The following is a 23749-nucleotide window of genomic DNA, read 5'->3' on the forward strand; positions in this document are numbered from 1 at the left end:
ATACACAAGTGTTCTACCACTGAACCACATGCCCAGCCCAAGAACTTATTTTTAAACCTCTTTTCTGGGTGATTCTCACTAATCAAAAGCCTTGGGAAAAAGAAGAGCTCATCGATGGCAACCTAGTACTGTACCCCTGTGGTCCCAGCACTCGGGAAGTTACGAGGTTAAGGCCGTTCACAGTTCCAGAGGTAGTTTGAGGCCAGCCTGGGCTACATGAGAGCCTGTCTCCGTAAAACCCTGTTACTGCCCACTCACTAAAGTCGCAGCCGGGGTCTGTGCACACTCCTGCGCAGTGAGTGGACAGGGTAGTTCTCTTCACATGAACCTAGCTGCAGGTCATGAGCAAGGCAGATATGAGGGAGCGTCTACCATAGACAGCGGTCTCAATTCTCACACCTCCCCCTTCCTTCCCTGCTGTAGGCCTGACGTACGATGAAGTCATCAGCTTTGTGCCACCGCCCCTTGACCAAGAAGAAATGGAGTCCTGAACACCTGGTTTCTGTTCTGTCGGTCCCACTTCACTGTGAGGGGAAGGCCTTTTCATGGGAACTCTCCAAATATCATTCAAGTGCCTCTTGTTGAAAGATTCCTTCATGGTGGAAGGGGGTGCATGTATACGCATAGTGTTTGTGTGTTCGTGTGTCTGTCTGTCTGTCTGTCTATCTGTCTGTCTGTCTTTGTGATAGCAGTGACTTTGTGAGTCGGGAATGCTCTGTGGCAGCCTCTGCCTGCTTTCTCAGAGTCTGGGCAAGCAGATGGGAACTGCTATCTTGTTAGGGATGTATTAAGTGCAAAGTAAGAAATATTAAAATATCCCTGTTCCCAGTTACACTTTGGCCATGTCCGTCCCCCCGCCATGCAGACAGCTGAAGAGGACCGACCAGCTCCCAGGCTCTAGCCTGTGATTGGCTTACTTACTAAGGTGGTCCTCAGAGCCTGACAGGGGTGTTCAAAGCTGTCAGTCTGTTCGTGCCTTAAAAGGAAAAGGACGCTTAGATAGTTACAGAACCGCAGCTGCTGACGTTCTGAGCCAGGCGAGTGCGCGGGGCTGTTGGTGGCCAGTGGTGAGCTGGGAGAAACAAGGCAGCCTTCAGGGAGGCTGTGTGTGTGTGTCTGTATCTGTCTGTCCGTCCGTCTGTCCACCCGCCCTCCCTCCCTCCCTCTCCCAGGAGCGAGTGGTGTCTATGCTTACCCTTCACCTCAGTGCAGAGGTCTCCAGTGCCAGGCGCAGGTTCCCGCCATCACCCGCTTCCTGTGTGCTCTTCACATCTAGCAGAGTGCAGGTGTTTGCATGCCGCGCTCTTGGAGCTGCAGAGCCCCATGTCTGTCCTCGGGAAGCCCAGGCCAGCGTGTGAAGACTTCTGGCAGTTCCAGTCCCTGTTTCCTCAGCTGATGCCGTGGGCACGCCACTGCCCCCTCACTCCAACGCTATTTTGTGTTGAAAACAACTGATCTCCAGGTGCTGTGGTGCAAGGAGACGCAGGACAGACAGGGCGCCTGAACTCTCGCCATCTGTCACCAATTCAGGGGAACGAGGCCTCTCCTGAGAGTGTCCCCAGCTCTGGAAATCATGTTCTCACTCGTGATAACCAGCTAAGAAACGCTGAACCGCAGTGAGGACCAAAGGCTCGTGAGGCCAGGACTCCTTTCGCTGTCTTTCTCAGAAGAGAGTTGTTAAGAACAAAACCAGGGAGTCAGCGGCACCTCTCCTCAGAAGGGTCCTCCCAGCAGCTAGACACGGACTGATTCTCGGTCTTGGTGTTGATTTGGGGAGAAACAATTTTGTCTTGGAATTTTATATGTTGTAGGAATCCTTAGAGAATGTGATTCCTTCTGATGGGGAGAAAGGGCAAATTATTTTAATGTTTTGTATTTTCACCTTTATAAAGATGAAATCCTCAGGGGTGAAGAACTGTTTGCATAATTTTCTGAATTTTGGGCACTTTGTGCTATATGAGGACCCATATATTTAAGCCTTTTGTGTAATAAGAAAATGTAAAGCCAATTCCAGTGTTGGCCGTGACAGGTCTTGTATTTAGGTCAAGGTGGCTCCATTCTCTATCAGTGCAGGGACGCATGCTCCAGGCAGGCAGGGTAGGACCCCAGATCACCCGGAGCCCAGAAGGAAGCAGACTGGCCAGGCTTTACCACCTCAGTATGCAGTTCAGCTCCTCACCAACCCAGCAAGATGCATTCTACTGGTCGTGTCTGGTTATGAAGGCAAGTGTGATTTCCGACAGGATTCTGCTCGGATTACTTTATTGAAGATGTCTTTGCACATGTGACCATGCTGTGTTAAGAGGCCATGCTCCAGGGCCCGGACTCACTGGAGCTGGCCAGAGAGCTCCTGGCATCCATAGCCAAATGCTGCCATCTCCCAGTTTCTCTACCAGAAGACAGGGGAGTGAGGGAACTGCTGTTTGTTTGTATTCATGAACTTGGCTGTAGTTCCACATGCCATAGGATGTCAGACAATACCACTGGTTAAAATAAAGCCTATTTTTCAAATTCAGTTGGTTTCTCTTCATTGTGGTGGTTTCAGCATGGCCTGGCATACATTTCTGACACACCCTTTATAAAGCTGTTTAGTAGTTGACGTGTGTGTGGTAGAGTCAGATCTTTGCTGTAAGTGAGGTAACACAGAGTAGAACAGCATGATAAGAATGGCCTGGGCTGGGGCAACAAACACTTGTACAGCCTTCAATGAATGGTTTTCACATCTTCAAATGATTGAAAGGATCAAAATTTTTTTTTGTAGCATGCATGAATACATACACATTCAAACCTAGTGTCCAAAAATAAAGTTTAATCAGAGAGTACCCACAGATTGTTACTTGTCCTCTGTGGCTTGCTTGCTACAGTGACCATTGGAGTAGTTGGGACAGAGACCACAGGGTTTACCCAATTATCTGCTTAACATTTGGCCCTTTTCAGCTTTACTGACTTTTTTTTTTGTTTTGTTTTGTTTTTGTTGTTTTTTCGAGACAGGGTTTCTCTGTATAGCTTTGCGCCTTTCTTGGAACTCACTTGGTAGCCCAGACTGGCCTCGAACTCACAGAGATCCGCCTGCCTCTGCCTCCCAAGTGCTGGGATTAAAGACGTGCGCCGCCGCCGCCACCACCCAGCTTGTTTTGTTTTTTTGAGACAGGGTTTCTCTGTGACCTCGCTCTGTAGAGGTGTGCACTGCCACCCCCGCCCGGCTGCTGACCATTTTTTAAAATGAATTTTAAGTTGCTTTTTGATTAAACATTCTAAGACTGTCTGTATGCTGTATATTTTTACCTTAAAATTGCCAGAAAGAAGGCTGGGTGTGTGCCTATGTGCGTGGGATCGCAGTACATCTGTTTGACTCTGCTGTCTTCACGGCCCTGGAAAATACTCTTCAGAAGAGTGAGCTGCATGGTGGGATTACAGGGCTGCAGGGTATCCCGGCCAGGCTCTCAGGCTTGCTGGAATGGTTCCCCGGCTGTCTTGGGAGGACAGTGCAGGAAGCACTCAGCTGGGCTTTTTGTCTCTGGCTGCCAGCTGGGAATAATGTCAGTAGTCTACTGCAACACTAGTGTAGGCTCCGTTCTTTTCCTCTGGAGCATGAGAGAAGATGGCTTCAGCAGGCATGCCTGCGTGGGGAGCTCTGGGAAACTCAGCTGGGCCAGCAAGATGACTTAGGGAGCAAAGTGGCTATGTCACCAAGCCCGACAACCTGAATTCAACCCTAGGGGCCCACGTAGTAGAAAACTGACTCCCAAGTTTCCTCTGATCTCCATGCTTAGACAGAACTTTTAAATTAATAAAAATAAAAACCAGGCCATTTTGGGGACTAACAAACCCAGACCCAGCTTTCCTGGGGTTATGAGGGCCTGCTTAGACCAAGGAGAACTGACCCGGAAATTCAGGTGAATGCACTTAGTATGGTAACCAGAGCTTCTTAGGATATAGAAAGGAAGAGGAAAGGGTAGCGCTGTGGTTGCTGCTGTTGCCCCCAAAACACCTAACAAAAGTGTGTTTTTTGAGACAGAGTTTCTCTGTGTAGTTTTGGTGCCTGTTCTAGATCTCACTCTGTAGCCCAGGCTGGCCTCGAACTCACTGAGATCCGCCTGCCTCTGCCTCCCAAGTGCTGGGATTAAAGGCGTGTGCCACCACCGCCACCTGGCAAGTAAATAATTTTTTTAAAGGTAGGTGGTGCCTAAGAAATGACACATCTGGCATCCTTGTGCATGCACACCTGCCCACACAAACATGTAGACACAGAAGAATGTAAAAACCCCTGATGGCTTCTCAGCCTACCAAATACATCGGATGTATCTGCCTACGTCACTCTACTGTTACTGAGTCTAACTCCCACTTCTCAGACTTTACTTGAGTTTTTGGTTTTCTAGTGTATCAACCTGACCAGGCCCACCAACACTTGTAAGACAGGAGACAGCTGGCAATTAATCTGCTTGGTATTTTATTGTTTGATACATACTTATACCAATGACTGTCAAAAGGCTAGAGTACAACCATCAGGTCTGAGTACCTGTGGTCAGTTTGTCCGTCCTCATGACTTTCACTTCTCCACAGTCTGATAACCAGGAGGACTCAGTTAACAAATAATGCAAGGAATGGGGGAGGGGAGGGCTTTATAATCTACATGTGTAGATCATATAAATTAATATAAATTTATATAAATTAATACGGGCACACCCACTGCACCTATCGGCTACACATTCACAAGTCTACAAATGCACAGACAGAACGATCGTTGAGTGCCACGTTCTCCCTAACGGAAGGCACTGGAGACAAGCTAAGAGACTGTCTAAGTCAGGGTTTCTATTGCTATGATGAAACGCCATGACCAAAAAGCAAGCAAGGAAGGAAGAGGGTTTATTTGGCTTTCACTTCCACGATGGATGCTGTCACTGAAGGAAGTCGGGACAGGAACTCAAATGGCAGGATCCTGAAGGCAGGAGCTGGTGCAGAAGCCGTGGAGGGGTGCTGCTGACTGGCTTGCTCCCCCTGGCTTGCTCAGCCTGCTTTCTTACAGCACCCAGGACCAGCAGCCCAGAGAAGGCACTGCCCACTGATCACTACTTGAGAAAATGCCCTACAGTTGGATCTCTTGAAGGTGTATTCTCAACTGAGGCTCTTCCTCCCTGATGACTCTAGCTTGTGTCAAGTTGACACACAAAACCAGTCAGTACAGAGGCCATCTGTGGGATGGAGCGCGCGCGCGCACACACACACACACACACACACACACACGATGTATGTGGTGGGAAATAAAGCAGTGACATTTGTATAGTACACCCTCCCCCTTTCTCACTGGTAAATGATGAATCAAGTTAAGGATCCCTTACCCAGAATGCTTGGGACCAGGCACATTTTAGCATTTCAAGAGTTAACAGCTGGATATTGCTAATCAGAAGCTCCAAGGTCTAAAATGTGCTGAGTGGCAAAGACAGTGGACACCCCAGTCCTCAGATTTGCGAGCGGCACACACGCTCTGCCTGGCTGTGGCCAGGAGAATCCTGAGGAACACACACTGGAACATCAGCAGTGTCTCTGTGGCCAGGAGAATCCCAGAGGAACACACACTGGAACATCAGCAGTGTCTCTGTGGCCAGGAGAATCCCAGAGGAACACGCACTGGAACATCAGCAGTGTCTCTGTGGCCAGGAGAATCCCAGAGGAACACGCACTGGAACATCAGCAGTGTCTCTGTGGCCAGGAGAATCCCAGAGGAACACGCACTGGAACATCAGCAGTGTCTCTGTGGCCAGGAGAATCCCAGAGGAACACGCACTGGAACATCAGCAGTGTCTCTGTGGCCAGGAGAATCCCAGAGGAACACACACTGGAACATCAGCAGTGTCTCTGTGGCCAGGATAATCCTAGAGGAACACACACTGGAACATCAGCAGAGTCTCTGGCTTGTCGACCGACCACTAGAATGTCTGTTTTTAATCAACGAGGAAGATCTTAACTATCTACCTGGGTTGAAGACCTGTTTCTCGTGACCCTTTCTGTCACAGCCTGCCTCTAGCTCCCTGGCTCCAGGAGCCTTAACCCAGAGGGGAGGGCCAGGGGGCTTCTTCCCCACAACCAGTGTTCTGGGAGATCTGCAGCAAGTGTCCGACTGTACCACTGCTGACATCTCAGATAACTCTTTCTCGTAGAGCCACCCTCAGGAGCACTGCAGACCCCCACTCCACCCTCAGGAGCACTGCAGACCCCCCACTCCACCCTCAGGAGCACTGCAGAGCCCCCCACCCTCAGGAGCACTGCAGACCCCCCACTCCACCCTCAGGAGCACTGCAGACCCCCCCCTCCACCCTCAGGAGCACTGCAGACCCCCCCTCCACCCTCAGGAGCACTGCAGACCCCCCCCTCCACCCTCAGGAGCACTGCAGACCCCCCCCACCCTCAGGAGCACTGCAGACCCCCCCACCCTCAGGAGCACTGCAGACCCCCCCCACCCTCAGGAGCACTGCAGACCCCCCTCCACCCTCAGGAGCACTGCAGACCCCTCCTCCACCCTCAGGAGCACTGCAGAGCCCCCTCCACCCTCAGGAGCACTGCAGAGCCCCCCCCACCCTCAGGAGCACTGCAGACCCCCCCTCCACCCTCAGGAGCACTGCAGACCCCCCTCCACCCTCAGGAGCACTGCAGAGCCCCCCCACCCTCAGGAGCACTGCAGACCCCCCCCCCCCCTCAGGAGGCCAGCAGCACCCATGCTCCCTTCCCCCACTGGTAACAAGCACAGATGTCTCTAGATATCACCGCAGTGGATGAAATCCTCCCCGGGTTTAAAACAATCTGAAGACCTCAGGAGCCCCATGCCTCTGTTCTTGAGAATGCATTGAAGGTCAACATCTTGTTGTCCGCTGTAGCTTGGGGGTGTGGCTTGGTATCCCAGATATAGGGCACCCCCAGCCGGGTGGTGGCGGTGCACACCTTTGATCCCAGCACTCAGGAGGCAGAGGCAGGCGGATCTCTGTGAGTTCGAGGACAACCTGGTCTACAGAGCGAGATCCAGGACAGCCAGAGCTGCATAGTGAGACCCTGCCTTGGGAAAAGTAAAATAAGATAAATTGCCCTTTTTAAAGACTCACATATGTCTTGAAAAAAGTCAAACATTTCAGAAGGAAGTCCTCAGGTGTTCTTCACACCTGTAACCCCAGTGCTCACCAACATGGCGGCTCATGACTGCTGTGGGATGTTCTGTATGTCCTGTGGGAGCCTGTTCTTAGGTTCCTCGTGGCTTTACCCAGCAGGTCCACATAGAGGATGATTAGGACCACGGGCCTGAGTGCAGGTGTCTGAGATGGTCTGCACTTGGCTGTGCTGTGGGATGGTCTGTATGGCAAGTTGCTCTAATTGGTCAATAAATAAAACACTGGCCCATGGCTAGGCAAGAAGTATAGGTGGGACTAACAGAGAGGAGAAATAAAAGAACAGGAAGGCAGAAGGAGTCACTGCCAGCCGCCACCATGACAAGCAGCATGAAAAGATGCTAGTAAGCCATGAGCCACGTGGCAAGGTATAGATTTATAGAAATGGGTTAATTTAAGATATAAGAACAGTTAGCAAGAAGCCTGCCACGGCCATACAGTTTGTAAGCAATATAAGTCTCTGTGTTTACTTGGTTGTGTCTGAGCGGCTGTGGGACTGGCAGGTGACAAAGATTTGTCCTGACTGTGGGCAAGGCAGGAAAACTCTAGCTACACATGATTGTCCGAACTCCAGTTCTCGGGGATCCGACATCCTCTTCTAGCCTCTGCCCACACTGTATGAACATGGTAGAGACATACACTCAGAGACATACTCAGGCAATACTCATAAAATTAAATAAATCTTTTTTTAGTTCCTTCTCAATAAAAGAATATAAAGTTTGTTTGGTACCAAACTGTATGCGTTATTTTTATGTTGCGGTGATAAACAAAAGTAGCTTAGAATAAAGGGTTAATTTGGCTCGCAGGTAACAGCCTGCCATTGAAGGGAGGAACCTGGAGGCACAAACTGAAGCTGAGGCCATGCAGAAGTGCTGCTTACTGGCTTGCTTTCCCACTCACACAAGTACAAGGACCACCTGCCCAGGGTGGCCCCGCCCACAGGGGGCTGGGCCTCCCCGCGTCAATCATCAATCAAGAAAGTGACCATCGGCCAGCGTCTTGGGGGCAGCTGCTCAGTTGAGGCTCTCTCTTCCTAGGTCACCCTCGTCTGTGAAGTGGACAACAATTAACCAGCACACAGATGAAGGCCATTTCTCAAGTGTAAGCCGCCCTGGAAGTGGGATGGAAGACACGGGGTTACCGTCTTACTTTGTTCAGACGGGAAATCTAGTCAATAAATGAGTTTGCCGCCACGATTTTCTCAGCAGGGCCGTCAGCGGAGCACAGTGAATTGGTTTCAGAGCCAAGGACCTGGGTTTAAAGTTCACCTCAGCCTCGGGTCAGGTGTGTGACCTGGACAGAGCAGTTACTAACACTCAGATGACTAGAAGGCAGGAGTTTCCATCATGCCTGGTGTGCGGTAAACACCTAGGGTCATATCAGCGGACTCCTGAATCAAGATCTTTTTTTTTTGTGACAGGGTTTCCTTTCTGTGTAGCCCTGGCTGTCCTGGAACTTGCTCTGTAGACCAGGCTGACCCTGGAACTCACAAAGATCTGCCAGCCTCTGCCTCCCAAATGTTTTGACTAAAGGCTTGAGCCACCATACCCAGCTTCCATTTTAAATAAAATTTAAAAGTAAAATTAAAGCCTGGTGGGGAGAGGGGCAGCAGCAGCACACACTCTGAAGAGAGAGGACTCAAATTTGATTCCCAGCACTCATGACAGGTGGCTCCCAACTGCCCGTAACTCCAGCTCCAGGGGATCCAGTGCCACTGGTCTCTGTTATCCAAGGGCAGCTGTAGTCCTGTGCACATACCCACAGAGATTCGCATATGAACACATGCTTATAAATCTTTACAAAAGTCAAGTTTTCACTTCAAATCTCTCCCCCACTGTGATGCCCATTTTGATGTGGGAGAAGACAGTTGTGCGCAGTGACTACCACCTACGTTTTCTTTTTCTTTTTTTGGTTTTTGGAGACAGGATTTCTCTGTGTAGCTTTGGAGGCTATCCTGGACCTTGCTCTGTAGACCAGGCTGGCCTCAAACTCACAAAGACCCGCCTGCCTCTGCCTCCCGAGTGCTGGGATTAAAGGCGTGCGCCGCCACGGCCGCCGCCGCCGCCGCCACTGCCACCATCACCCAGCAACTACCACCTATGTGGTGCCCGGAGAGCAGAGCCTCCCAGTGCCCGTTGCTGGAGGCCATTTCCAGAGTAAATGCACCTGTGGACATCTCCCTGACTCACTGCTGACAGGCAGTGGGGTTGTACGGGAAAGTCCAAGGCCTGGATGTCCTGGGTGTTCCCTGGACCTGCTGAGCTGGCTCAGCCGTTCCCAACTGCGGTGTTGGGAGATCATCTGCCACCGTGACACCGAGACCCATTTCCTCCGGACTATTGCTCAGGCATGATGGAGCCTCCATGGAAGACTTGTCACCCGATGACTGTCTGACAATGGCTGAGACAGCACGGTGTGGCAAGTGTCCCCACCTACAGGCACAGGACAGGGTGACTGCTCCACTGATAAACCACCCATTCCTGTTCTCAGAGACCACGGCTTTCCAGGCTCCAGGCTCCAGTCGTCCCTGCTCAGACCCTGGGTGTCTGTGGCTTGTCAGAGATTACTAATACAGGACTGCCATATGACTTTTCCTGTTTTTCAAGATGTATTTTTATTATTAAGCCAGATGTAGTGGCACACACCTTTAATCCCAGGAGGCAATGTAGGCAGATCTCTGAGTTTGAGGCCAGCCTGGTATACAGAGCAAGTTCCAGCACAGGCTCCAAATCTATGCAGAAACCCTGTCTTAAACAAACAAACAAAAACTACCCACTATTTTTTTTTTTATGTATGTGTGTGTCTGTGTGAATGTATGTCACATGTGTGGGCGCCCAAGGAAGTCAGAAGCAAGTGTCGGATCCCTGGAGCTAGAGTTACAGGCAGCTGTGAGCTGCTTGATGTGGGTTCTGGGAATTGAACTCGGATCTTGTAGAACAGTCAGTGCTCTCAACTGCCAGTCATCTCTCCAGTTAACCTTTGTTGTTGTTGTTGTTTGGTTGACTACTGGTTTTGTTTTTTTGTTGTTGTTGTTGTTTTTGCTTTTTTTTTTATTTTATTAAGACGGGGTTTCTCTGTGTAACAGTCCTGGCTCTTCTAGAACTTGCTTTGTAGACCAGGCTGGCCTTGAACTCTGCCTGCCTATACCTCCCGAGTGCTGGGATTAAAGACATGTGCCACCACCACCACCGCCGCCACTGCCGCTGTCACCGCTGCCACCCAGCCTCCAGCATCCTTTTAAAAATAATTTCTTAGCCAGGCATGGTGGTGCACACCTTTAATCCCAGCACTCAGGAGACAGAGAAGCAGGCGGATCTCTGTGAGTTTTAGCCCAACCTAGTCTATTTAGCAAGTTCTAGGCTAGCCAGGGCTACATAATGAGATGAGACCTTGTACCAAAAAGAAAGAATAAGAAGTTAATAAATAAATTAATTAATTAAAACAAAGTCTGGGAGTGGGGAGATGTCATGCAAAAGACCTGAGTTTGATCCCCAGCTCCCAAGTAAGAAAGCCAGGTGTGGTGACTTGTGTTTGTCACTGTGGTTCTGGGAACAAGTCCCAGGTCCTACTAAGAGATCCAGTCTCAAAAAAGCAAGGTATGGCTGGGCAGTGGTGGTGCACATCTTTAATCCCAGCACTTAGGAGGCAGAGGCAAGCAGTTCTGAGTTGGAGGCCAGCCTGATCTACAGAACAAGTTCCAGGACAGCCAGGACTACACAGAGAAAGCCTGTCTTGAAAAACAAAACCAAACAAACAAACAAAAACCTCAAAAAAATGTTGAGGGCCGCCAAGATGGCTCCAAAGCTGATAATCTGAGTTTGATTCCAGGGACTCACAAGGCAGAAGGCAAGAAGTGGCTCTTAAAAGCCACTTTTAGACTTGCACACGTGCCGTGGTTAATGTGCTCTCCACACCACAGACTAAATAACCAAACGTAATAAAAAATGTAGATGCAATCATAAATGCACGCTATTACAATGCCAGTAAGCTGCGTCAGAATGACTGAGAAGCTACATCCGCCCTGGGAGCTACAGTCATTTCCAGACAGAGGGAAAATGTAAATGGAGAAGGAAATGAAACCCAGGAACCACAAGGCTAATGGGCTTGTTGAGGGTGAAACTGCCGGATTCGGTGAGGCTGGTGGCTGCCAGGAGCCATCCCTGCTGGCCTACTCCAGTGTGACCCCCGGAGTGCGGACAGACAGCGTCACCTGTACCAACAGAAAGGTGAAGCCGACCTCCTGCGCCATCCGCACCGGAGCTGGAAACACCAGCAGTGTGTTCAGACAGAAATATTTCACAGCCCAGGAAGCAAATGAGCTGCGGCCAGTTGGGCATGATGGAATAACAGCGTTTGGGAGGCTAAGGCAGGAGGACCAGGTGTTCAGGGCCAGCCTGGGCAACATAGACACGATGTGAAACACGCAGAGAAACTGTATCAGGGCCAGTGAAAGGGCTCGGTGGGTAAGGGGACTTGCTGCCAAGCCTGACAGCCGGAGTTCGATCCCCCAGACGAACCCACACGGTGGGGAGAGAACCGGCTTCCAGAAGTGTGTCTGTCCTCTGACTCCGCTCGCGCGCGTACGTATACACACACACACACACACACACACACACACACACACACACACACACACACACACGAATAAACAAACAATTAAAATGTAAAGAAGAATTCTAAATCATAGAAACTCACATGCTTTTGCCTTCTTTGTCCCTTATTATCTATGCACCAGGGACTGCTGGCACTGTCTGAAATTTGGACTGCCACCCTCCACCCTTGACATGGTCCCAGCACACGAGTGGGGGAGAGGAGCTGGGGAATGAGTTAAACACCCTGCAGTGTGAGGGCCATCCCTCCCGCCCAGGGGTCGCCTGAGCCAACATACAGCGGTGTCCGGGTTGAGGAGCCAATATCTGGATGGGGAGGGGGCAGCAAGATGGTTCAGTGAGTCAAGGTGCTTGCCGCTAAGCCTGTGGACCCGAGTTCAAATCTGAGGGTGGAAGGAAGGAACAGACTTCCTGCAGACTGTCTTCAAGGCCCCCATAATACAGCAAATCACGATTCTGTTGTTCCTCTGCAGGGCAGACACTGCTTGAGGACAAGCACATGACACCTGTCCCCACACCCTCGGGGTCCTGAGAGGTGCCCAGCCACCACCTCCCAAGTAAGCAATACAACCTTTTTCCGCATACTGCTAATTAGTCAGGGATGTCTGAACAACCCCTTCTGCCCTCCGTACAATGTGGACCCGTTTAAAAACTCAGATCATTCTGGGTTTTAAATTTTATCCATTTATTTATTTGTTTTCACAGATCATTCTCAAGTCTGGGCCTGCTGTACCCGAAATCCTCCAGGATTCAGAGGAGGGAGAAGCTGTGTGTGCAGGGGCTAGAGACCAGCCCAAGTTGCTGTTGAACCAGACTGGGGGAGCCAGGGGTGTCTCGGTCTTAGCAAAGCAAAGGAAGGACATTCCAGACAGGCACAAACACCCAGGCATGGTGACAGCCCAAGGGGCGGACCAGGCTGAGTAAGAAGGATGTGGGGATGGAGGGTGTGGGTGCTATGAGGACGGGAAACACTTCGGGAAAGGCAGAGACTCCCCAGGGAGGCTAAATGGAGGTGGGGACTTGCCCTGAGGCGCCTGGAGATGCAGGGTGGGTATCACCAGGCAGGCCATTAATCACACCAGGCTGCTTCTCACACTGAGCCAGGCTGCTTGCTCCGGAGCCTCCTTCCAGGGGCCCAGAGTTAGGTGGGGTAGCCTCTGGTCATGAGAGGGATGGCTATGAGGTATTGGGCTAATCCCTGTCAACCAAGACGCTCTTCATTTCTCTTTCTCATTTTCGAGGGTGTGTGTGTGTGTGTGTGTGTGTGTGTGTGTGTGTGTGTGTTGATAGTATGGGGGGGGTGCATGTGGATGTCCAAGCTGACATCCAATGTCTGGACTCATTTTTGATCCATTGTTTGAGACCGAGGAAGTCTGTCCACCAAATCCAGAGCTCACCGCTCTGGCTAGTCTTCCCCAGCTGGCTTGCTCTGGAGAGTCTGTGTCTCTACCTCCTGAGGCTAGATACAGTGGGCTGCCATGTCCGATTGGCAGTTCATGTGAGTTCTGGAGATCCCACGTCTAGCCCCCATGCTTGGGTGTGTTAACCACTGAGCAGTCTCCCCAATCCTATTTGCTTATTTTTGAGATGCTCTTGCTGTATTGCCCAGCCTGCCTCAAACTCACTGTGTAGCCCAGGCTGGCCCTGAACGTCCTGATTCTCCTTGTCTCCACCTTCTGCATGTGCCACCTGGCCTGGCTGTGAGACGTTCTTTCTGTGTCTTCTAAAGTTATAATATATACATTATATAATATATAATAACAATAATATATACATTATATGTAATATATTTGTTAGTGTGTAGTGGGGGAAGTCAGTTCGTTCCTTTCTCTCTTGTGGGTTCCAGAGAATGAGCTTAGGTCATCAGGCTGGGTGGCTAGCGCCCTTATCTGCCGAACCTTCTCGCCGGACCTTGATGCAGCGGCTTGGTCTCATACAGCTGTCGAGGCCACTCTGCCTCCAGCTCCTCTAGCCCAGAGCTGTCTCCCAGCCCAGCACTGCCTATGTCTCCCCCGGAGAAAAGGGGGTCCAGTCGTGAGATCTGAATAGTGATGACAAGGAGGATCCATGATTATGAAGTTTCCAAACGGAACTTTCTGGAAAGTGAGTACAGAGCTGGATGAAGTCAAGAGAGCTGCTTTTAGATTCTCAAAGGGATCAAGGTGGCCCTTCCCAAGTGTCGCTGAGCAGGGTCACTGGGAAGGATACTGGCAAGAATGACTGGGCTGGACCCTGTCTGAACACTGACCGCTGTGTGATTATGAGCTCTTCTGGAGGACTCGAATTGAATTCTTTTTTGTTTTTGTTTTTTCCAGACAGGGTTTCTCTGTGTAGCCCTGGCTGTCCTGGAACTCACTCTGTAGACCAGGCTGGTCTCAAACACAGAGATCAGCCTGCCTCTGCTTCCGATTGCTGGGATTAAAGGTGAGTATTACGACCGACAGACTTCTGAGTTCAATTCTCAGCACTCACATTGGGTGGCCCAAAACTGCCTATAACTCCAACTCTGGGGAATCCAGCACTCTCCCCTCTGGGCACCCCCACCTCCCCACAAACATATACACACACACTCACATAAATAAATTTTAAATTTTTAAAAAGATTTATTTATCGTGTATACAGTATTCTGCCTGCATATATGCCTGCACACCAGAAGAGGGCACCAAATCTCATTATAAACAATTGTGAGCCACCATGTCGTTGCTGGGAATTGAACCAGGGTCCTCTGGAAGAGCAGCCAGTGCTCTTAACCTCTGAGCCTTCTCTCTAGTCAAAATAAATAAATAAATAAATTTTTGAAATGATTTATTTTATTTCTTACTATCTGTGGTATGTTGGGGCAGGATACCTGCAGGTTCCAGAAGAGGCCAGAGGCATCAGATCTCCTGGAACTGGAGTTACAGGCACCTGTGAACCTGCTCATGTGGCTGCTGGGATCCAGCCTTGGGTCCTCTGGAAGAGCATCAAGTGCTCTTTACTGGTGACTCATCTCTCCAGCCTCTAGAACGTTTTTTTTTTTTTTTTTTTTAAACTAGAATATCTTGCTTTTACTCACATACATAGACATATATATGACACTTGTCGGCATGCGTGTGTTTGTGCATAGAATGCATCTTGATTGTATCCCCCCAGGTCCCCCTCTCCCTCCCACTCCCAACATCTCCCCCTCCCCCTCCTTGCCCTCGCCATTTGTTTTTGTAACCTGTTGAATCCAGCCAGTGCTGTGGCAGGAACGTCGGCCCATCTTGCTGGGTTCATCGCGTGCAAATAACCATAGCTACTGTGTTCATGAGTGCAACCGTCACGTCCTGTCCAGAGGACAGCATTTCTCAGTAACTCCTCCCCATCCTCCAGCTCCTCCGGTCCTTCTGCTCTCTCATCCTCCATCATCCCCAAGCCTCGGGAGGCGGGGTGGCTGATGCAGGGCTGAGCACGCCACAGTCACTCTTGGCAGCTTGACTGGTTATGAGTCTGCATTAACCGCTGCCACGACTGAGAGAAGCTTCCTGGGACAATTTTGACATTTAATTAATATAATATATGTTAATACTCCTCTGTTGATGTTTGTTAAGCATATATATATATGTATATATATAACATATATATTCACACACACATATATTCACACACATATATATTCAAAAGCTGATGTTACAGAGAGGCTGACTTACCTAAGGCCACACAGCCAAGTACATGGATTCAGAGCTGCAGTCAGGGTCATGGCTGCCAGGCCAGGCCCGCTTGGTCTCTTTGACCCTGATCAGAGACACAGATATTTACCTAGAAGGAGTGGAGCGGCCAGACCCAGTGACCTCTGTCCTGGAGATGCAGGTTGTCCCTGAGGTGACAGGCAGGGCACAAGGGAGTCTGGGCAGGGTCATGACCCCATCGCCACAGCTGGCAGGTCATGTGAGCTGGCACAGCCCCAGGCAGGAAGGTAAGCTGGCTCCACAGGTGCAAAATGACACCGTGGTACCAAGAGCTGTGACCAAGCCCCACCCACACCCGCCATCCCCTCCTCCACCACCAATGGGTGCTACTCGGGTTCTCGGAAGGAACTGGCATCCGACAGACAAAGACCTGACCCTCCTGAACTCAATGTTCCGGTCTAGGGGAACAAACAGTCAGCACATTAACGAGAGTCACAGTCTTGGGGAGAGTGAGGCCAGGCAAGGCCGGTGGATTGTGGCTGTGTCTGGTTCTGCAGGGAGGGAGGGGCTGCTGCAAGCAAGGCCTGAAACTGCAGCCTTGTGTCAGTCATCACAGTCTCCTCCTTCCCCGCCAGGTGGATGGTGCTGTCCTGATTAACAGGTGACAAAGTCCAGAGACATGCACTTATCTTCTCAAGGTCACACAGCTGCAAAGGGTAAGAATCAAACTCAGCCACGTCCCGGTCCTTGACACTGACCTACAGGGGCATGCCCAAAGAGTGTGGGTGTCCTGAGGCCTGGGGGTTCAGTGGGGTCATGGGGTCCAGAGCAGGCAGGGGTAATCCTGCTTTAAGATGGCTTTTGTTGTTGTTGTTGTTGTTGTTTTTCGAGACAGGGTTTCTCTGTATAGTTTTGGTGCCTTTCCTGGATCTCACTCTGTAGACCAGGCTGGCACTGAACTCACAGAGATCCGCCTGCCTCTGCCTCCTGAGTGCTGGGATTAAAGGCGTGCGCCACTACCCGGCTAAGATGGCTGTTTAAAGATTTTTAAAATTACATGTGTCTGTGTGTCTGTGTGTGGGTCTGCACGTGTGAGTGCAGGTGCCCGAGGAGGGCCAGAAGAAGCGTATGACTTTCTGAGCTGGAGTTACAGGTAGTTGTGAGCCCCTAGACATAGGTGCTGGGAACCAAACTTGGGTTCTCTGAAAGACTGTTCATGGGGCTGGAGAGATGGCTCAGCGGTTAAGAGCACTGATGTCTCTTCCAGAGGACATGAGTTCAATTCCCAGCAGCCACATGGTGGTTCACAACCTTCTGTAATGAGATCTGGTGCCCTCTTCTGTATACATAATAAATAAATAAATCTTAAAAAAAAAAAAAAAACCTAGTTCTCACCCGTAATGGCTCAGCCATCCCTTTAGCCCCTTATGTTTTTTTTTTTAATCGTATTATATTTATTTACTTTGTGTGAACAAGTGTGTGCATTCCATAGTGTGTGGATCAGAGGACAACTGGTGGGAGTTGATAGTCACCTTTCCCCACAGGATCCCAGGGGATCGAACTCAGGTCACCAGGCTTGGCCGCAGGCACCTTGACCTGCTGAGCCCTCTCGCTGGCCATATCCTGCTTTCCAATGTGCTTTTGTGACCTTTTCTTGGCGGAAACAGAGGGAGATGCCTCTCTCCCCAACCGAAGCAAGGATTCTGTCCACATCCAGCTTGGCAGAGCAGTGGGTTTATTGGAGTTACTTGCAGGTGTGTGGGCCACCCAGGCAGCTGAATCGCCCACAAAGTCATGTCCCAGCATGGGTGACTCTGGAAGGCTGCACATCTGAAGTCCCCCTCTTAAGTCTTAGGGCATCGATAGCTCCCAAGACCCAGCTGGGGGCAGCTGGGATAGAGGGTATACCGTGTGAGGAGGCCAGGATCCCCCGTCTCCATGACCACCACGCCACAGTTTTGTTTCCTTGTCCTGTCCTGATTTGGGGCCAAGGGATTCTGAAGGTCACCTTGGCGATGGCTGTCCCACGAAGACGATGGTGGGTCATGCCTGGAGGAAACAGCAAACCGCACAGGATAGAAGCTTTGCTGTGGCAGCACCCAGAGAGGAGAGGACCCCAAGTTCCAGTCAGGTCCTCTATCACACTAGGTTGAGCTTTGTGAACACCTCATGTCAGGAGTCAGGAAAAGGGGCAGATGTGGCTCAGTTGATGGAGTACCCATTTGGCGTGCATGAAGCCCTGGCATTCATCCCCAGCAAGGCATAATTAGGCTTGGTGACCTACACTTTGGAATCCTAGCACCGAGGAGGTGGAAGCAGGCAGATCAGAAGTTCAAGGACACCTTTGGGTTATATAACGCGTTTGAATCTAGCCTGAGAAACTAGCATGAGACCCTGTCAACAAACAGACAAATCCCAGGACTGATCAAAGCCACTGAATAGTGATCCCACCCCTAGGTGCTCCCCGGCGGCCCTCATTCCACACACACACTACTGCTCTAATCCAATCATCCGGGTCTTTAAATGGCGCCCCTCTCCTTTCCACTTGAACCCAGAAATCCAGGGTCATCCCTGGCTATTCGCGCACCAAGGGCTGGAGAGATGACTCAGCCGTTAAGAGCACTGGCTGCTTTTCAAAGGACCCAGTTCAATTCCCAGCACCCACAAGGAGGCTCACAACTGCCTGTAACTCCAATCGCAGATCTACCTCCCTCTTCCAGTCTCTTCAGGTATTGCACACCTACAGTATACAAAACACCCACACATAAAAATGAATAAATCTTTAATAAGGAAAAGGAGAAAAAATATTGAGTAGCCACGGGGAGCAGGCAGAATACCTGGGGACCAATAGAGACAAGGACAGGTATCCAGACACTCACAGGGGACAAAGTCAGACAGACAGACCTGCCTGGGACCACGTCTTCCGCGGAGTGGGTGGAGCGCTGTGAGGAGGTGTTGAGAGGCATCTCTCAGACGAGTGGTCCTTACTGCCTTTCTCCACCAGGGTGCGCCATAGCCCAGCAGGCTGGGCAGGACTACCCCGGCTGAACCCAGTCGTTAAACACCCGCGATTTCATACAGCTCAGCCCAGTACTGCAGCTGTTGGCTGGGTTTCTATCTGTCTCCCCTTGGGATGGTTTGTCCCTGCACCCAGGCCAGTCCTACCGTGAAACAGACTCTCAAAAGACTAGTGGATTGGGGGGGGGGGGCAGGGGGCAAGGTTTGGTTGATTGGTTGTGTAGTTGGTTGGGATTTTTTTGTTTTTGTTTTTTCTTTTCTTTTTTCTTTCTTTCTTTTTCTTTTTTTTTTCTTTTTTCTTTCTTTTTTTTTTTTTTTTTTTTTTTTTTTTGAGACAGGGTTTCTCTGTGTAACCTTGGCTGTCCTGGAGCTCCCTCTGTAGACCAGGCTGGCCTCGAACTCACAAAGATTGCCTGGCTCTGCCTCCCGAGTGCTGGGATTAAAGGCATGCGCCACCACTGCCCAGCAAGAGTTGTACATCTTGATCCCCAGGCAGCAGAAGGTGACTGCCACACTGGGCATGGCTTGAGCATACATGAGACCTCAAAGCCCACCGCCACAGTGACACACAACAAGACCACACCTCCTAATAGTGCCACTCCCTTTGGGGGCCACACACAGCAAGCACATTACCCATGGAGCCACCTCCACGGCTCCTCAGAACACGAGTGTTGAATGAATCTGTGGACAAATGCTTTCTCCACGTGTTGGCTCTTGCATTTAACAGTGGAGTTGGATGTGAGTTGGACTGGAGCCCGTTTACGACATCGGAATAGCTAGAGAGCCGGACAGAACTGCACTTGCTCACTGTCCCCTGGCGGGGGCGGGAGAGTCTGATGGGTTCCTACCACCGTGCGCCAGACCCCAAGTTCAGCACATCGTCTCACATCGTCTCCTTCACTGTTACTGTCTGGGAAGGGAGCTGGTTTCTGTTACCTAACCCAGCCCAAAGCTTGCTCTAAGTCCTTGACTTCCTGATCCCAGACTCCACTGGTGTATGCTCTCCTCCAGTGAGGAATAGATTCAACCTGCTCACGGCCGAGTTGAAACCCTACCCTACTGGCTTGGTGTGAGAACCTAGTTTGCCTGTATTTGGAATGACATGTTCCTAAGACTTTGTACAGTGCCCCAACACTTACACTTACTGTTTTCCTGCTCTGTAATGGAGCCAAAGCGATCCACGTTTGGTAGCACTCTCCAGCTGCTGAGGACGGAGGATGCTCTTGATTGATGCTGGAAGCGACAGCCCCCTCACCCCTCACCCTTAGCCAGGTGACTGAACATCGGACATCCACCTTGTGCTGTGACTTGCTGTCTACACCGATAGTTACAGGCTAGCCAGGGATACACAGTGAAACGTTGTCTCAAAAAACAAAAACAATTAAAAAATTAAAACCAGGTGCATACCCTGGGGACTCTAAGATAGGACACTTCAGAGACACCTGAGCATCCATGTTCACGGCTACTCTAGTCACAATCGGCAGGAAATGGAACCAGCCTACATGCCCATCAACAGAAGAAGGATAAAGAGAATGTGTTACATAGGCACAGTGGAATTCCATGCAGCCGTGAAGAAGAATGAAGTCATGGCATTTGCAGGACAATGGATGGAACCCGAAGGTCATTATGCTAACTGAAGGAAGCCAGACCCAGAAATACAAATACCACACACATTTCTCTGAGGATTCTAGATGCTAAGCTGTATCTAATGTGTATGAGTGTGGTGGTGGGGGAGGGTAGGTCATAAACTTCCGAAAAGAGCCCTTGAGAATGGAAGGAGAGATCTTAGAGAAGCAGAGGGAACAGGATCATTGCCATGAAAGCAGAAGGGGTGTATAGGGGAGGGGGAGCTGCAGGGGGAGAGGGAGGGGCACGGGGAACAGAGAGAGATGTAGAGAGAACCAACAAGAACATTCTATGTATGAAAGGCTGTTATGAAACCCCTTGCTCTGTATGCTAATATAAAATAAAAGCTGAATCAAAGTGAGAAGAAGCAAAGAGGCCAGGAAGACATCTCGGTGAGCAAAAGTGCTAGCTGCAAAGCCTGGTGGCCTGATCTCTGGAACCCAGACCAGGGTGGCTGCAGAGCCGGAGAGATGCTGTAGAGCCGAGGCTCAGTGGTTAAGATGTTCGCTGCTCTCGCTGAGGGCCCAGGTTTTCAGTGCTCTCACAGCTCACAGCCACCTGTAGCTCCAGCTCCTGGGATTCAGTGTCCTCTTATAGCCCCCAACGACACCTGCAAACATGTGGTAGTCATACACACACACCTGCATACCCATGGCATTCACACACACACACACACACACACACACACACACACACACATCAAATAAAAACAAAAATAAATAAATCTCTCTTAAAAGCCAGATGCTGTGACTCACATCTGTAATCTCAGCCCTGCGGTGAGATTGAAGTGGAGACAGGAAAATTACCCAAAAGCCTATGGGCCCAGCCTGGAGTACAAGAGACAAGAGACCCTCCCCCCACCTCCCCCACCCCGCCCACAACAACCTCAACAAGGTGGAAGGAGACAACAAAAACCCACAAGTTGTCCTCTGCCCACACATACACACCTAACAATAATGAATAGAAAAAAAATGAAAACTGGGGCTGATAAGATGGCCCAGCAGTCACAGGGCCTCTGTTCTTACAGAGAACCAGAGTCATGTTCCCAACACCCACATAAGATGGCTCACAACCGCCTGTTACTCCAGCTCTGGGGGATTAGATGTCCTCTCTGGCCTCTGAGGGCACTGACATTCATGTGCACGTACCCACAAACATACACACATATACACATAATTTTGTAGAAGGGAGCTAGAGGGATGGCTGGACAGTTAAAGAGCATCAGCTGCTCTTGTAGAGGACCTGGATTTGGTTCCTGGCATGTAAATGGTGGCTGTAACTGCTGGTAACTCCAGTTCCAGGGATCCAAGGTTCTCTTCTGGCCCCTGTGGGCATCAGGCATTAATGTGGTGCATTCAGGCAAAACACTCATACACATAAAATAAAAATAAATAAATCTTTTTTTTTAATGTTTAAAGTATTTTTAAACGTGTGGGGGGGGGGAAGGTGAGTTTGTCTGGACATAACCTTACAAGCCAAGGGGCTTCTCCAAGCTCCTATGTGTCACCTCTGTTTTACAAGGGCACTCATGTCAGGATGGGCTAAGACTTTGGTCTAAAGTCACACAGAGGGCGGCACCAGAGCTGGGAATTCAGGTCTTCTTCCAAAGCTGGGTTCCTGACTTTCTGTGACCCCCAGTACTGAAGTGCATCAGTCTCTGAGAGGGAGAGGGACGGAGGTCCTTGGAGCTAGGAGAGCAGAGCCCAGCTACTCATGATGCCCTTGGTGACCCTTCCCTCCTCCTCCTCTCTTCCTAGTCCTCCTCCCCTCCCCTCCCATCTCCTCCCCCTCCTGCCCCCAGTGACTCCCTTCACTGGATTGAAGGCAGTTCCCTCCAAGGCTGCCAGGCTGCTGAGTAAACCCCAGCCCAGCAAGGCCCAAGGTGAGGGTCATTGTCAGCTGAGTCTAAGGCCTGAGTCACTTCCTCACCCTTGCTCAAGAGGAGTCCAGAGTGGCCAGCTGTGCCAGGGGGACACCCTGGGCCTTGAGGGCTTTCCTGGGGTTCCTCACCTTTCTGGGCTCAGCTCCACCACACTGCAGAGATTCTAGCCCAGCTCTCTTCTCTCAACTCCGAAGGGAACCCTGTGTCTCAGGGCCGACCCTCGCGCTGGCTTATGTCTGGCCCTAGAATCTGGCTTCTGGAAGCTTAGTTCCTTAAACCAGAATCACCCATCCAAAGGGTCTCAAACCCCCATGGTCAGCCCTTCTTATCTAGGGACCAGTGAAAGGGCTGGGGCAGGAAATGGGGTGCATTGGGGGAACCATATCCTTACAAAGATTCCAGGTGGTTTGGAGAGCCACCGAGCCTTGCTGGCAAGAGCCTGGGCTCCAGGGCCCCCACGCTCACTTCCTCAGCCAGCTCCGTCCTCCTGCAGCCATGTGACCTTTAGCTAATTACTTAACCTCTCTGTGCCTGTTTGCCACTTCTCTGGTGAGGACACTCAGCCTGACTCACCAGGTCTTCTACCCCGGAGTGGAATATGTAAAACACTAATGGACGGCACATGGCAGGCACGTATGTTTATTAGATAATTTTTTCACGCCCAGTGGGCTGACTCTCTCATTCTTATACAAGCTTTGATACGTTCCCAAAGACAGATACCCTGCCCACAACACGTGTTAAACATTTCTGTGGGGTTGTTCCCCAAAAAATGATCTGCAGACTGTGTGGGAGAAGCAGTTGGGCTGTTTGAGGTCTGCAGACAGCCTGATGGGGTCTCCTGGAAGCCTCCCTCCTCTGACTAGGAAGCAAGCTGGCTCCACTCCTTTTGCAGAGAAGCCAGGGAGGGTGGGGCACATCCACAGGGCATGCACAAGCTGTTCTTCCAGAGCACACGTGACTCAGATTGAGAACAGAATCGCCCTGGGACCACACAAGACAGTGCCATTCATGTGGCCTTCAATCAAGCAAAAACCAATACTCAGAATTGGATATTTACTCTGAAGACGGAGGCAGGAAAATATCTATGAGTTAGAAACCAGCCTGGTCTACATAGAAAGTTCCAGGCCAGCTAAGGGCTACACAGTGAGACCCTGTTTCAAAAACCACCACCACCAATGACAAATAAACACACTCCCCTGGACATTTGAATCTTTGTGAGTAACGAGGACCATCGAATTAGCTGCTATTGACTCTGGATGTAAAACACCAGGCCTTTCATGGGAAGGACAATTTGATGCCTGGATTGGATTTTGTTTCAGAAAAATGAGGAACGAGGAATAGATTCTGAGCCTGGTTAATGATGAACTTAGGATCTGGGACTCTTAAAAAAGAAGAGAAATCAACCAGGCTGTGGTGGCACACACCTTTGATCCCAGCACTTGGGAGGCAGAGGCAGGCAGATCTCTGCTGTGGGACGGTCTGTATGTCAAATTGCTCTGATTGGTCAATAAATAAAACACTGGTTGGCCAGTGGCCAGGCAGGAAGTAGGTGGGACAAAGAGAGAGGAGAATTGTGGGAAGCAGAAAGCTGAGGCAGAGAGACACTGCAGCCGCCGCCATGACCAGCAGCATATGAGGATGCCGGTAAGCCACCAGCCACGTGGCAAGGTATAGATTTATGGAAATGGATTAATTTAAGCTATAAGAACAGTTAGCAAGAAGCCTGCCACGGCCATACAGTTTATAAGCAATATAAGTCTCTGTGTTTACTTGGTTGGGTCTGAGCGGCTGTGGGACTGGCGGGTGACA

The 23749-nt window shown here is 50.4% G+C and overlaps 1 protein-coding gene across 2 annotated transcripts in view; it reads left to right on the plus strand.

Annotated features, from left to right (window-relative positions):
- The window catches only part of Mapk14 (mitogen-activated protein kinase 14), a 62849-nt gene extending 60334 nt beyond the window's left edge, over nt 1-2515 (plus strand). For both annotated transcript variants that reach the window (XM_028888445.1, XM_028888444.2), the window contains exon 12: nt 424-2515. In XM_028888445.1, the coding sequence (XP_028744278.1) occupies nt 424-491 (68 nt within the window). In that variant the 3' untranslated portion in view covers nt 492-2515. The remainder of the gene's footprint in view (nt 1-423) is intronic.
- The last annotated feature ends 21234 nt before the right edge of the window (nt 2516-23749 follow it).

Source organism: Peromyscus leucopus, chromosome 16_21, assembly GCF_004664715.2.
Source record: "Peromyscus leucopus breed LL Stock chromosome 16_21, UCI_PerLeu_2.1, whole genome shotgun sequence".
Classification (NCBI taxonomy): Eukaryota; Metazoa; Chordata; class Mammalia; order Rodentia; family Cricetidae; genus Peromyscus; species Peromyscus leucopus.